The following is an 11945-nucleotide window of genomic DNA, read 5'->3' as shown; positions in this document are numbered from 1 at the left end:
GACAGTGTGTGTTGAAGCAAACCCTCACCCCCAAGAAATCCTCAGGAAAAGGCCTGACAGGACGGCAAAGGAACCACAAATGGCGGCCTAGCGTCCGTCCCCGCAAGAGGGCTGAGGCTGGCCTCTAACGGGCCTGTGGCTTTGCTGCCCCTGGACAGGTCTGTTCGGAGGCCCAGACTCCTGCTGCTGGAGCTGGGCAGAGCAGCTGTCCATGTCCCGTGGCAGCCTTCTTCCTGGCAGGCACCCAGGAGCCCAGGCCAGCCCGGCCAGAGGGACTGGTAAGAGGCTGAGCCCTCGAGCCAGGTCGTACACAGGTTTGGATGCCGGCTCCCCACGTTTTTCTGGCCAACAGAAAAAGCAGAAGGGCCACGAGAAGCACGCAGCATTGTGGCCAGCTTGCACGGGCTCTGAAGACACAGCAGAGGTTGCAACCCCACTGGCTTCTCTGGCTGCAGTGGGCAGACAGGCATTCTGCATTCCTCCCTGGTTCCAGCTTTGGGGTCACTGTTAACATGGAACTCAAACCCCAAGGTGACAAAAACAAACACTTCACTTCCTCTGATCCCTCATGGTTTCCACTCAAAGCTTATAAGCATACAACCCAAGAAAGTCTCCATCTTACTTTTTAAGAAATTTTATTTTTAAGCTCTATGCCCAACACAGGGCTTGAACTCACAACCCCGAGATCCAGAGTTGCGCTCCTGCTCCACCCAGCCAGGGACCCCTGAATCTTTATTTTTCCAACACTTCATAATGAATAAATTACCATTCGATCCTGCGCTAGAAACCCAACACTCATCAAGTCCACTTCCGGCTTTTGATTTTGCTGACGGACCACTTCACTTCATTCTTAAACTAAGCCTGGAGTAGTATTCAGTGAATGTCTTCAACTGTAACACTCTGGAACCTTACGGTGGGTCAGGGCTCCAGGTCCCGCCTGCGGATGGGCACCCAGCTCACACCCGGCGTTGCTGTGATGGAAACAGACGGTGGACGGCTCTCCTGGGAGATGCCGGGCGCCGCTCTGCACGCACCTGCTCCGGGTGGGGCAGCTCCCGCTCCAGCCCAGGTCTCTGGCTTATCACACTTCCTCAAAAGGCATCCCCGGTCTGGGGAAGGGCACACTGGTCCCAGGGTCCCCTGGACAGGGCTGGGCCCAGCGTGTGCTCCTGGCCCCCAGGCTCCGGGAGGCAGAGCATCAGAGGCTGCCTGCTGCGCGGGGCCCACGCCAAGGCCAGGGAGGCTTGCTCCGCTTGGCAGGAATCCCAGATGGAGCCAGGGGGCTGTGTCAGAGCGGGAGGCCCCAGCGGGGATGCCCAAGGGCACAGACGCTGCAAGCCACTGCCGAGGGCGGAGAGGGGTGGGCAGAGCGCTCCCGGGAGGGGGCCGCTCAGCCGGGAGTCCTGTAGCTGGCGCTTGTGTTTCATGCGGCGATTCTGAAACCAGGTTTTTATCTGTGGGAAAAACGCGATCAGAGCAGGGGCGACGGCCGCCGCAACTCCCGGACACCTGCCCAGCCCGGCCGGCCCCTCACCTGGACCTCCGAGAGCTGCATGTCCCGGGCCAGCCTCCGGCGCTCCGCGGGGCCCAGGTAGCGGCGGCGCTGGAAGGTGCTCTCCAGGGTGCTGACCTGCTCCGCGGTGAAGGCCGTGCGCACGCGGGGAGCCCGCAGGGCGTCTGCCTCCCTGCTCCAGCCTAGGGAGGAACGGAGGGGCACTGAGTCCCCGCAGGAGCAGGGCCTCCTGGCTCAGGCGGCTTTCTCTGCTCTGCCATCCCACCGTGACTGGGCACAGCTGCGGATGGAGGCGGCAGCCCTCCCCTCCCCTGCCCTGCCAGCTTGAGCATGGGGTGGAGTCTGGGGACACCAACACCCAACGAGGCCTCCAAACAGCACAGCTCTGGTGCAGCCGTCAGCCTCCGCCACTGCACGCGGACCCCCATCCTTCCAGCGAGCAGTTTCTTTGGCCTGCACACAAGGAACCCAGGTCGCAGGGGCGGCCCTGAGGGCACAGGGCCTTCATCCTGACGCCCCCAGGCTCCCCTGCCACCAACTGAATCTGTGACTAATTTCTTTCTGATTTTACATTTATTTATTTTAGGGGCGGGGGCAGAGGCAGCATCTCAAGCCGACTCCTCATGGGGCCTGAGGTCAGGACCCGAGTCAGACACTTTGCACAGCTGTGTCCCCCAGCACCCCACGTCCGATTTCTGAATCAGGAGGTGGTGGACGGCACCGTGCGGTGAGGTGCGCTACCGCTCTTTCTTCAAAGCACGACTGACCAAGACGCCAATAGGCTTTTTGTGGGGGAAGCAGATCTTACAAACTAATTCTAACACTTAGCTGGAGTGTGCAGGAGGACACGTGGGGCTGGGGTAGGGGGTAGGGGTGACTCGTCAGCATGAAGGATTTGGACGCAGGGATGACTGCCTGGGTTTTTTTTTGAGAGGGGGGCATACTGGTTGCAAATGATACACTTAAAATTTTACTTCATGACAGTATAAAATACTTCCATAAGATTAAACTTCTTCAAAAATGGAAACTTAGAGGCGCCTGGGTGGCTCAGTCGTTAAGTGTCTGCCTTCGGCTCAGGTCCCGATTCCAGGGCCCTGGCTTGAGCCCCTGCTCAGCGGGGGGCCTGCTTTTCCCTGTCCCACTCCCCCTGCCTGTGTTCCCTCTTTTGTTATGTGTCTCTCTCTAATAAATGAATAAATAATCTTAAAAAAAAAGATAATATCAATCCCACTTTGACTACATAGGACTTTAAAGCTAAAACCAATGATTACACCACGAAGAAACAGACTGAGAAACCCTCATCAGCAAAGTACAAGGCTAAGACAGTCTTTAGGAAGCCATCAGAAGGGGCGCCTGGGTGGTTCAGTGGCTTAAGCCTCTGCCTTCGGCTCAGGTCAGGATTGAGCCCCGCATCGGGCTCTCTGCTCAGCCGGGAGCGTACTTCCTCCTCTCTCTCTCTGCCTGCCTCCCTGCCTACTTGTGATCTCTGTCAGGTAAATAAATAAAATCGTAAAAAAAAAAAAAAAAAAAAAAGAAGTCACCAGGAAGGACCTCGGAGCCAAGGCACAGAAGGTATTGGGAATTCCCAAACACAGGAGAGCAGGGCGGTTCCAGACCCGCAGGGTTCCAGGTCCACTGTGAATAGGCAGAAATCTGGATGCCAGCCAAGGCGCCCAGCTTTGAGGGAAGATCCACAACGACCCCTGAACAGGACAGCATTCATAAGCGTTAAGACACACGTGTCCAGAGCCCTGTGACTCCTGCAGAAATGGGCCCCAAGGACATACTGCAGAACTGGAGCCAGCCAAAAGGGCGAATGTCCGGAGTCCCGGCTCCCAGTGGGGAGCTGCCGCAAGGATGTGGTGGTCCCCCCGCCAGAGCCAGAAGAGGTGGGCGGGGAAGAGGAACCCCCAAGGGACTTGAGGAGAGAAAAACTCCACTGTGGCTTTTGCTTCCCAGAGCAAGTTATCTGCCTGCCAGAGGGGTTAGATGGAACCTCCATCCCCAGCCCTTGTAAGAATGTCCCCACCTCCAAAGGCCTCCCCCTGAACCCTCCCTGGCTCCCGTCCCAGTCTGGGAAGGCAGAAACCTCCCGCCCATCCCCACACCTACCAGCCGTGGGCGTCCCCCGCGAAGACACTTCTGAGGGCTTCTCCTCCATGCCCCCAGTCTGAGGGAACTCCCTGCTGCTGGATACCCTGGCTGGAGCAGAGAGGCTTCTCCAAGAGACTTCAGCAGGCCTGCAGGTGTGTGATTGCCCCACATGGCTGCTCTGGGAAAGCCAGTCCACGCAGCCAAACCTGGATGGCTTGGGGCCACTGGGTGGGGCAGCGGAGGGAGACATGGCTGTGGGGCCGGCCGCAACGTTCCCAGAATAGATGACAGACGAGGGTTAGGCACAGGGTCCTCAGCAGGTTCAGCAGAGCTGAGTGGCATTTATAAGCTCAGGAGGAGGGAGCTCGTGAGGCTGGTAGGCGTATACGGCTTAAGTCCTCCCCCCACCCCCAGATAAGTAGCACCTAATTGCCTTCAATTCAGAGGCACAAAGGAGGCCATTCACACCTCCCCCGGCTCCAAGATGTCTGGAGAGGGGCGGGGCTGTGGCCACCAGTTAGAGGACCTGTGGAGGTGGAGCACTGGTCACATCCTTCCAACTCCCCCAACCCCCACCTGGGCTGGTCCCTCCCAGCTGAGCACCCACGCTGCAGGCCTGTCCTCTGCGGGATGCGGAGCCACCTTGTCTCCCACCCCGTGGGGATCTGCAGTGCCGAAGACGACAGGTGTGCACACCTGCTTCAAGTCGGGGGAGTCCACATTAGTGTTCCTAGGACCGGGCGGGCGGGCGGGGGAGGGGGTCCCAGGGCAGATGTCCAGCAGGGTTGGAGAGCAGGCATTCCTGGATGAGGACTTCAACCAGACAGGGAGTCCCTGGGGCTCCAACTGGCCACTCTCTCTCAGATTATACCTTGTGGCCCCCCACAACCCTACTCCCCGGCCTCGACTTCACTCTGGTGCCACAGAGCTGGATTCCAGGGACAGAAGGTGGGTGTCTGCCCGCTGGGAGTATGGACTCCTCTGTGCTGCTCCAGAAGGACCCCAGCAGGAAGGACTGAAGAACCAATGTCTTCCCCCTCCCAAAGGCTGCCCCCACTGTGGTCAGCACAGGCCCAGAGCCGCCAGGGGAAGCTCGAGCCCCAAGCCCAAAGGGTACAGCGTCCTCATTCATGAATGGGCTGCGTGGGGCTCCAGGGAAGAGTCCCTTTGGGGTCATGCACCCCTCCCACGTCCTCAGGTGGCCACCACCTCTTTCTTCAGGACGCGACCCCAAGGACAGGCAAGAGCGGCCTCCGGGGCGAGTGCCACCCCCCACGCCAGCGGGTGTGGTGGCTCCAGCCCACCCCGACTCCTGGGGGCGCCGGCGCCAGCCTGGGCGGGACCGCCGGCCTCTGCGCCCGCCCTGCCCTGCGGGATCAAAGGCCCCTCGGGCCTGGCCGGGATTAACACCCCCAACCCCGCCTTCCGAGCCTCTCAGGCCGGGCAGGGGGTGAAGTCGGAGTCCGGCGGGCGCGGCGGGATGGAGCAGGCGCTGACCCCCGCCCGTGAAAGGTCAGAGGAGGGACCGCGACGCGTCTGCGCCAGCCAGTCGGTCCACCGGACCCCGCGGGTGCCCGCAGCGTGTGCCGGCGTGACCCACGCAGGGGGCGTGGGGGCCGCGCCAGCCGGACGACGGTCAGTCACCCTCCCAGACAGCTCGGGCCGCCTGAGAACCTCCGCGGGCACGAGTGCGTCGCGCGCTCACACTCGCGGGGGAGACGCCGGGGGTCAGCGCAGCCGCCCCGGCCCCGCGCCGCCTTAGCGCGCGCGGTTTCCTCCTTTCCCATCCCGCAGCCGGCCGGGGGTCCTCCGTCGGGGCGCCCTCCCGCCCACACGCCCCAGCCGACCCCCACCGCGGCCGCCAGCACCGCCCTGGGCTCAGGGCCTCCTCCCTTCGCCCGGGGGCTGGGGCTCGTGTCCGCCGGGGTCTCCCCTCCCCGCCGCCGTCTGGGTCGCTCCCGCCGAGCCCCGCCGGCCGCTCCCGCACTCGGGCCGCGGGCCCTGCCCCCCGCGCCCCGCGCCCGCCGCCTTCCGCGGGGTCGGGGTCTCCCGCGGGGTGGCCTCGGCTCGGGCCGCTGACCTCCCCCCGAACCCCGCAGGTGCTCGCCGCGGAGAGGGGGCGCCCCCGGCGGAGTCAGCCCCGCCCCCGACTCACGCCTAAGCCCCCGTTTCCGCGACGGGACCTTCCCGGACCCGAGCCGTCCGCCCGCGCTCCGGAGCCCGTGTCCCGCCGCCCCGACGCCTCCGCCCCGCCCCGCCCCGCGCGCCTCCAGGGCCAACCCGGACGCTCGGCCGAGGGCGGCCCGCCCCGCCCAGGACCCCTTCTCCACGCCCACCCCTTTAGGAGGTCCACGGTCCCCCGCCGCTCCCCTTCCGGCCCCGCGCGGCCGCCCCAAGCTCCGGGAAAAATGGAAGCCGCAGCCCCGCGGCCCGCCCGCCCCCACCGCCCCCACCGCCCGCCGCACGGCGACCTCCGATCGCCCACCGGGCGGCCCCTCCCCTTCCTTCTCCACCCCTCCCCCGCTCTTTGCCCCGGAGCCCCCGGCTCTTCAGACTCCCCCCCGGCCGTCCCACGCCCCTCTCTGGGCTCCCCCCGCCACCGCCTCCGCTGGAGCCCCCCGACGTCCTGTTTGTGCCCCTGGTGGAAAGAACCTCGGCGCGCGCTTGGAACGGGGTGGACCGGACCCCACCCCAGCTGGGTGGGGGTCGGATTTCCGGGCTGCCGGTGTGAGGAGACAGAAGCACCCCCAAACCCTCCCTCGCGCCACAGCGGCAGGGCCAAGGGACACAGGACCCTCCGGCTCTGTGTCCTGAGGCAGGCCTGGGAGGGGAGAACCAAAACCTGGCGGGGCGAATCAGGTCTCCTCTGAATGGCAGGGAGTGCGATGTGCCGCTGATCCTTCTGGGACCTGACAGTGCGGGTGAGGCCAGAAGGGCCCTTGAAACAATGGCTCAGAACCCAGGGCTTGGGAAGTAAGGGAAGGAGCGCGGGGCCCACTGGCTGTCGCCGAGGTGAGAGTCACACTCGCCCTCTGGGCAGAGCCGCTTGCCTCCCGCCAACAGCTAGACCCCAACAGATTCCCCAGCTCCTGGTGATGGAGAGGAGGGCTGCCTCCATGAACGAGGCCTGGCGAGCCCACCAGGACAGATCCAGGCACTCTGTGGGGCTGGCATCTGCGCCAGGCCAGGAGGAGGACACTGACAGAGCCGTTGCCTGTAAAATCGAAGAACAAAAAACGTTAGGATTTCTCTAGAATTATCACAAGTGACTGTTCTGGGAGAGAGCAGCTGCGAATGAGCCCTGGTGGGCACCACGGAAAACAAAGTGAGGGGTGGCTGGGAAGACCTCTGGAAAGTTAGAGTGGACTGGGCCCTGAACCCCGAAGCGTGGTCGATTTGACAAGTGCCCGGGAGCTTGGCTCTAACAGAGCACCAGAGGCTGGAGAACTAAACAGACACTCCTTTCTCCCAAGTCTGGAGGCTGGAGGTCCGAGACCAGGGTTCCAGTGGGGGCCACCTCCCGGCCAGCATCTGGTCCCTTCTCCGCTGTCCTGTCTCTCTTCAGAAAGCGCTAATCCCAGTGAGGAGGCTCCACCCTCACGGCCCAAGCCGTCCTAAAGGCTCCACCTCCTAACACCATCAAAAGGGAGGTTAGGATTCCAACATGGCAATTCCCAGTCCGTAATACAGAGCAATATGGTTTCTTAGGGGCAGAACTGGTGTGGGAGGTCAAGCAGGAACCAGTCATGCAGTCAGAGGGCTGGCCTCCCGGGGACATCACGGGAGGGAGAAATCACGGACTCCTTGAAATTGGAAAAGAGGCGGTAATCAGGCCGACCACTGGCCTCCAGCAAAATTGAAGGAATATAGAGGAGGCTGTACTACCTCCTTATAAATCATATGAGAGATATATTTACCAGAATTTTAGGGATGTGTTCTTTGCAAAAACGATGGGTCAAGAACAAGAAGGGCGAGGCTCGGTGGGTTAAGCCGCTGACTTCAGCTCAGGTCATGATCTGGGGGTCCTGGGATGGATTACCGCATGGGGGGGGGTCTCTGCTCAGCGGGGAGCCTACTCCCCACCCCCCATCAAATAAATAATGCTCTCTGTCAAATAAATAAATAAAATCTTAAAAAAAATTTTTTTTATTTATTTTTTTAAAGATTTTATTTATTTATTTGACAGAGAGAGATCACAAGTAGGCAGAGAGGCAGAGAGAGAGGGGGAAGCAGGCTCCCCGCTGAGCAGAGAGCCCGATGTGGGGCTCCATCCCAGGACCCTGGGATCATGACCTGAGCCGAAGGCAGAGGCTTTAACCCACCTAGCCACCCAGGCGCCCCTAAATAAATAAAATCTTAAAAAAAAAAAAACTATTAAAAAAAAAAGGAACTGGAAGCCGTTGGCTTTGACTTGAAATGCAGATTTCAGAGCCTGCTCTGCCTCAGAGCGAGTCGGAGAGCAGCAGTGGTTTGAGTGTGGCAAACGCCGAAATGTTTATCCGTAGAGCAGTACACAGATGATGTAATTAGAGGAAGAAACAGGGAAGAGGCAGTAATTTGGACAGATAAACAACGACGACTGAGAAGACAGCAATTTCAAACACGAAATCACAAAGGAAGTTTACTTTTGTTAGGGTTTTAGGCTCAGCTGGGCACCGGAGAGAGCACAGGGGCCAGAGCTCACTCCAGACAGCAGGTGCGGACACAGGCGGGAGTAAAAACAGCGGCACCCAAATCGATAGGGTTCTTTGCTTATTTGGAGAATATTTAACATTGAGGTCTTCTCGTATAACTGCACTGATCACCAGAAAAAGGTTGCCGCACAAGGGCCTGGACAGTACTGGTCCGTGATGGGTCAGCACGACGTGAAAACACGCACACTTCACTCCTGAAGGGAGAGGGGCCAGGCTGGGCAGGCAGACCCCACAGCAGGGAGGAGAGGACCCTTGGCCACAGAGCTTCCTAGGCTGAGCTGGTGAGGGATGCAGGTGACGTGGACACTTCCTGGCCCTCAGTGCAGCAGTGAACAGAGCCCGAGGGTGAGCTCCACTTGAGCTGGGGCGGGGGGGAGCAGGGCACGGGGTTGCACCACCTGCAACGCACAGTCAGGCAGATGGGTTTTTCTTGGTGACCCCAAGCATCTCAAACTCAGTGGCTTCCATAGATTTCCTACAGTTACGAAACAGCCTTTCTCCAAGGCAGAGGGTCCCTGGCGACTGGAGTGAGGCCCACACTTCCTGGCATTGTCTCTAGCCTGGGGGTGGGGGAAATATTTGCTCCAGCCTGTGGCTTGACCTTTTAGGAGTGGGGGCTGTGTGTGTGGGTAGGTCTGCAAGTGGGAATCACGCCACAGCGGCTTGGAGACTCCGGGACCACAGTGTGGACTTCATCATGAAGCAGAGGTAAGTGTCTCAAGTGAAGTGACACTGAGTCACTTCTGTGGTTTTGGTATCAGAGCCCCTCAGGACCTGCCATCAATGAACAGCTTCTGGGGTTGGGGAGACCACTCCTGCTCCCATTTGTGGGTCCCCGTAGGCCAAGGGTCGAACTGGGATCTCTCCCCCTCCATCTCCAGAAAAGGCCTTGGGGGAGATGTCCCACCACCCACCCCAGAGGCCCAGGGACTGCGGGAACCTTGGAACACAGGGCCAGCAAGAACACCCAGACCCCATTCAGCTTTGTGGCCCGAGTCTCTGAATGCGCCCCTACTGTATTGTGATGCTGGCCAGGTGCCCCGGGCTATTTCCTTATCTCCCTGGGGGTGGGAGCATCTCCGGGCCCACCCAGTTGTCCTTTCCGACTGGTAGAGGGTGGGGCCACAATTACTATTTGGAAAATGCTCCCGGGGCGGTTTGGGTCAAGTCCTCTCAGACGCCCTGGGACCTGGTCCTTGACCAAAGTCGAGTTTCAGAGCCCCCATCCGGCTGTCCCCGGCCCACCCACAGCAATCACCACCCTGGGGACAAAAGGTGTCTTCCCTGGTGTGGTTCATTAGCTTTCCTGTTCGTCACTTCTGAGGAGTTTCCCAGATCGAGCTCAGGAGTGAGGCTCAGGCCTGCCTGGGGCAGAGGTGGGACTCTGGTTACACCCCAAATGCAACCCAGATCAGACCCCGCTGGGGCAGCACAGTGGAGGGAGCCCCTGACCACCCGCCGCCCCCCCCTGCACCCCACCTCCCCCTCCTCCTGCTCAGCAGGACTCCCAGGGAAGGCGGAGAATACTCACCCACTGAGAGGGGTTCTACAAAGTCCTGGGAGACTGGGAAAGCCAGTGTGTTACAAGGACCCCAACTATGGGTTCGAGTGACCCTTGTAAACTGGCCTCCTAGGGGAGATCCTAGCCAGCATCCCAGCACACCCCAGCGCCCGGACAGCCCTGGCCGCCCAGGCCCTACCAGCAGGGCCCAGTCCTACCCAGCACAAGACCTGCACATGCTCCTAGAATTAAATTACAAATAAACAATCTTTTTATTGAACATACCTAGATTTAGAGTAGGGTAGGGTCACAGAATGGGGTCAGGGCAGAGGGGACACGGTGCTACAGAAGGGACAGGTGCAGGCCAGGCCTCACTCTCGGGGGTCCGCTAGGACCCCTCGCTCGGCGGCGGCGCTGCCTAAGATGAAGCCCACGGCCAGGGACACGGTCTGGTCGAAGGAGCCGCGCAGCTGCTCCACGTGCTGGTTCAGGGTCAGCAGCTGGTCACGCAGGGGGCCCAGGATGGCCACGATGTCGCCCAGGTGCCCCAGGGTCTGCAGAAGGGCGGCGTTCAGCGACGGGGGCGCGGACTGCGGGGGCGCGTGGTCCTCGGGGCGGCTGGGCGGCGAGTCTGGGTCCTCCCGGGCGGGGTCCAGGACCGGCGGCGGCGGGGATCCTGGAACGCGGAAAGGCGCGCGGTCCTCGGGCCGGCCCGGCGCGGGGCCGGCCGTGGAGAGCGCCGTCGGGGAGCCGGGAGCTCGAGGGGCGTCCGCAGACTTGGGCGGGGTGGGGCTGAACCTGAGCGTCCAGGCCCGGTCCGCGTCGGGGCCGCGCGTAGCCGGCGGCGGTGGGACGCCTGGAACGCGGCGGGACGGTCGGGCCGGGGTCTGGAGGCGCGCCCGCCGCCGCCCTCACGCCCCGGCCCCCTCCCCACTCCCCCCACCGGCCGGCGCGCCAGGCACCCCCTCACCTCCCCGGCCCTCTCCGCTCCCGGGGCCCCGCCCCGCTTACCTGGCTCCGCGGGCGAGAGGGGCACGGCGGGGGCCGGGCGGCGTCCGCGCGGGGGGCGCCCGGGCCCCGGGGAGCGGCGGCGGCCGCCGCGTCGGTGTCCGTTGTCGCCCAGCAGCCCCATGAGCTCGCGGATCTGCGCGTCGAAGGGCCCGGACGGCTGGCCCTGCGCGTCGCGGAGCTTGTCCTTGAGGAACTTGTAGCGGCGGCGGCACTGCGCGGGCGTGCGCCGCACCTGCTGGCGGGCCAGCGCGGCCGACACGCGGCGGTAGGTGGGCAGCGCCTGGCGGCGGTCCAGCAGCAGCGCGCGCCACACGGCCGGCTGCAGCAGCGTGCCCAGCAGCAGCTCCGTCTCGCGGGCGCTCCAGGGCGTGCGCTGCGCCGAGCCCGGGGACACGGGCGACCCGGGGAGGCCGGGGGACCCGGGGGACGCGGACGCCGCCAGCGCGCCGGGTGAGGCGGGCCGCCCCGGCGGGGTTCCCGGCGCGCCCCCGGCCGGCCGCGGCTCGGGGTCCGGGCTGGCTGGCGATGCCGGCGCGGGGGGCGCGGGCGGGGGCGGCCGCCGCGGCCTTAGCAACATCCCGGGGCCGGCGGAGCTCGCGGGGTCGCGGCGGCGGCCGGAGAGAAGCCTCCCACACGCGCTCCGAGGACGCGACCTCGCTGGAGAGGGAGCGGGAGCCGGAGCCGGCGCGGGTCTACGCCGCCCGCCCCCGCGCGCCCCGCCCCGCCCCGCCCCCCCTGCCCGCCAACTTCAACTTGGGCCGGCCGGGGCCCTGACCGGGCACAACCTGCTAAACCTCAGGGCGGCCCTTTTCAAACTCGGGCACCGAGGTGCAAAGGGATACGGCCGCTGGCCTCAGGCGCGCAAGGGTCGGTCCGTTTTTACGCATGTGCCGTGCCCTTTCACCGCCCCGAGAGCGAGCGGTGGAACATTCCAGCTCCAGGAGGCGCCCCCGCGCCCCTCCCTTTTGCCTTAGGTGCGTCCGGGCCTGTGGTTCGCGGAGGCGGTGGTGTGCGGGCCCCGCCCCCACGTGCGGTGGTGCCCGAGTGTGCCCGAGAGTGCGCTGAGGGTCGTCCCGGCGGACTTACGACCAGTGTTCAGGCCGGGGGTCCTCACTCACACACACGCTTCAGA

The 11945-nt window shown here is 63.2% G+C and overlaps 2 protein-coding genes across 3 annotated transcripts; both read right to left on the bottom strand.

Moving 5' to 3' along the window:
* Positions 1–667: 667 nt before the first annotated feature.
* On the bottom strand, positions 668–5791 carry VENTX (VENT homeobox). 2 transcript variants are annotated; one of them, XM_047702921.1, is made up of 4 exons: positions 5763–5791; positions 3626–3831; positions 1535–1695; positions 668–1454 (listed from the first exon to the last, which is right to left on the bottom strand). In XM_047702921.1, the coding sequence occupies exons 2-4, from the start codon at positions 3672–3674 to the stop codon at positions 1092–1094; spliced, it is 573 nt and encodes a 190-aa protein (XP_047558877.1). In that variant the 5' UTR covers positions 3675–3831; positions 5763–5791; the 3' UTR covers positions 668–1091. The 2 variants fall into 2 exon arrangements, with proteins under 2 accessions (XP_047558877.1, XP_047558876.1); XM_047702920.1 differs by lacking the exon at positions 5763–5791 and having other exon boundaries at positions 3626–4075.
* Positions 5792–10108: 4317 nt separating this feature from the next.
* On the bottom strand, positions 10109–11390 carry UTF1 (undifferentiated embryonic cell transcription factor 1). The gene is made up of 2 exons (XM_047703589.1): positions 10814–11390; positions 10109–10658 (listed from the first exon to the last, which is right to left on the bottom strand). Exons 1-2 carry the CDS (start codon positions 11388–11390, stop codon positions 10174–10176), a joined length of 1062 nt encoding a protein of 353 aa, XP_047559545.1. The 3' UTR covers positions 10109–10173.
* Between the last annotated feature and the right edge of the window lie 555 nt (positions 11391–11945).

Source organism: Lutra lutra, chromosome 14 (assembly GCF_902655055.1).
Source record: "Lutra lutra chromosome 14, mLutLut1.2, whole genome shotgun sequence".
Classification (NCBI taxonomy): Eukaryota; Metazoa; Chordata; class Mammalia; order Carnivora; family Mustelidae; genus Lutra; species Lutra lutra.
This window is presented reverse-complemented; position numbering and strand designations above follow the sequence as displayed.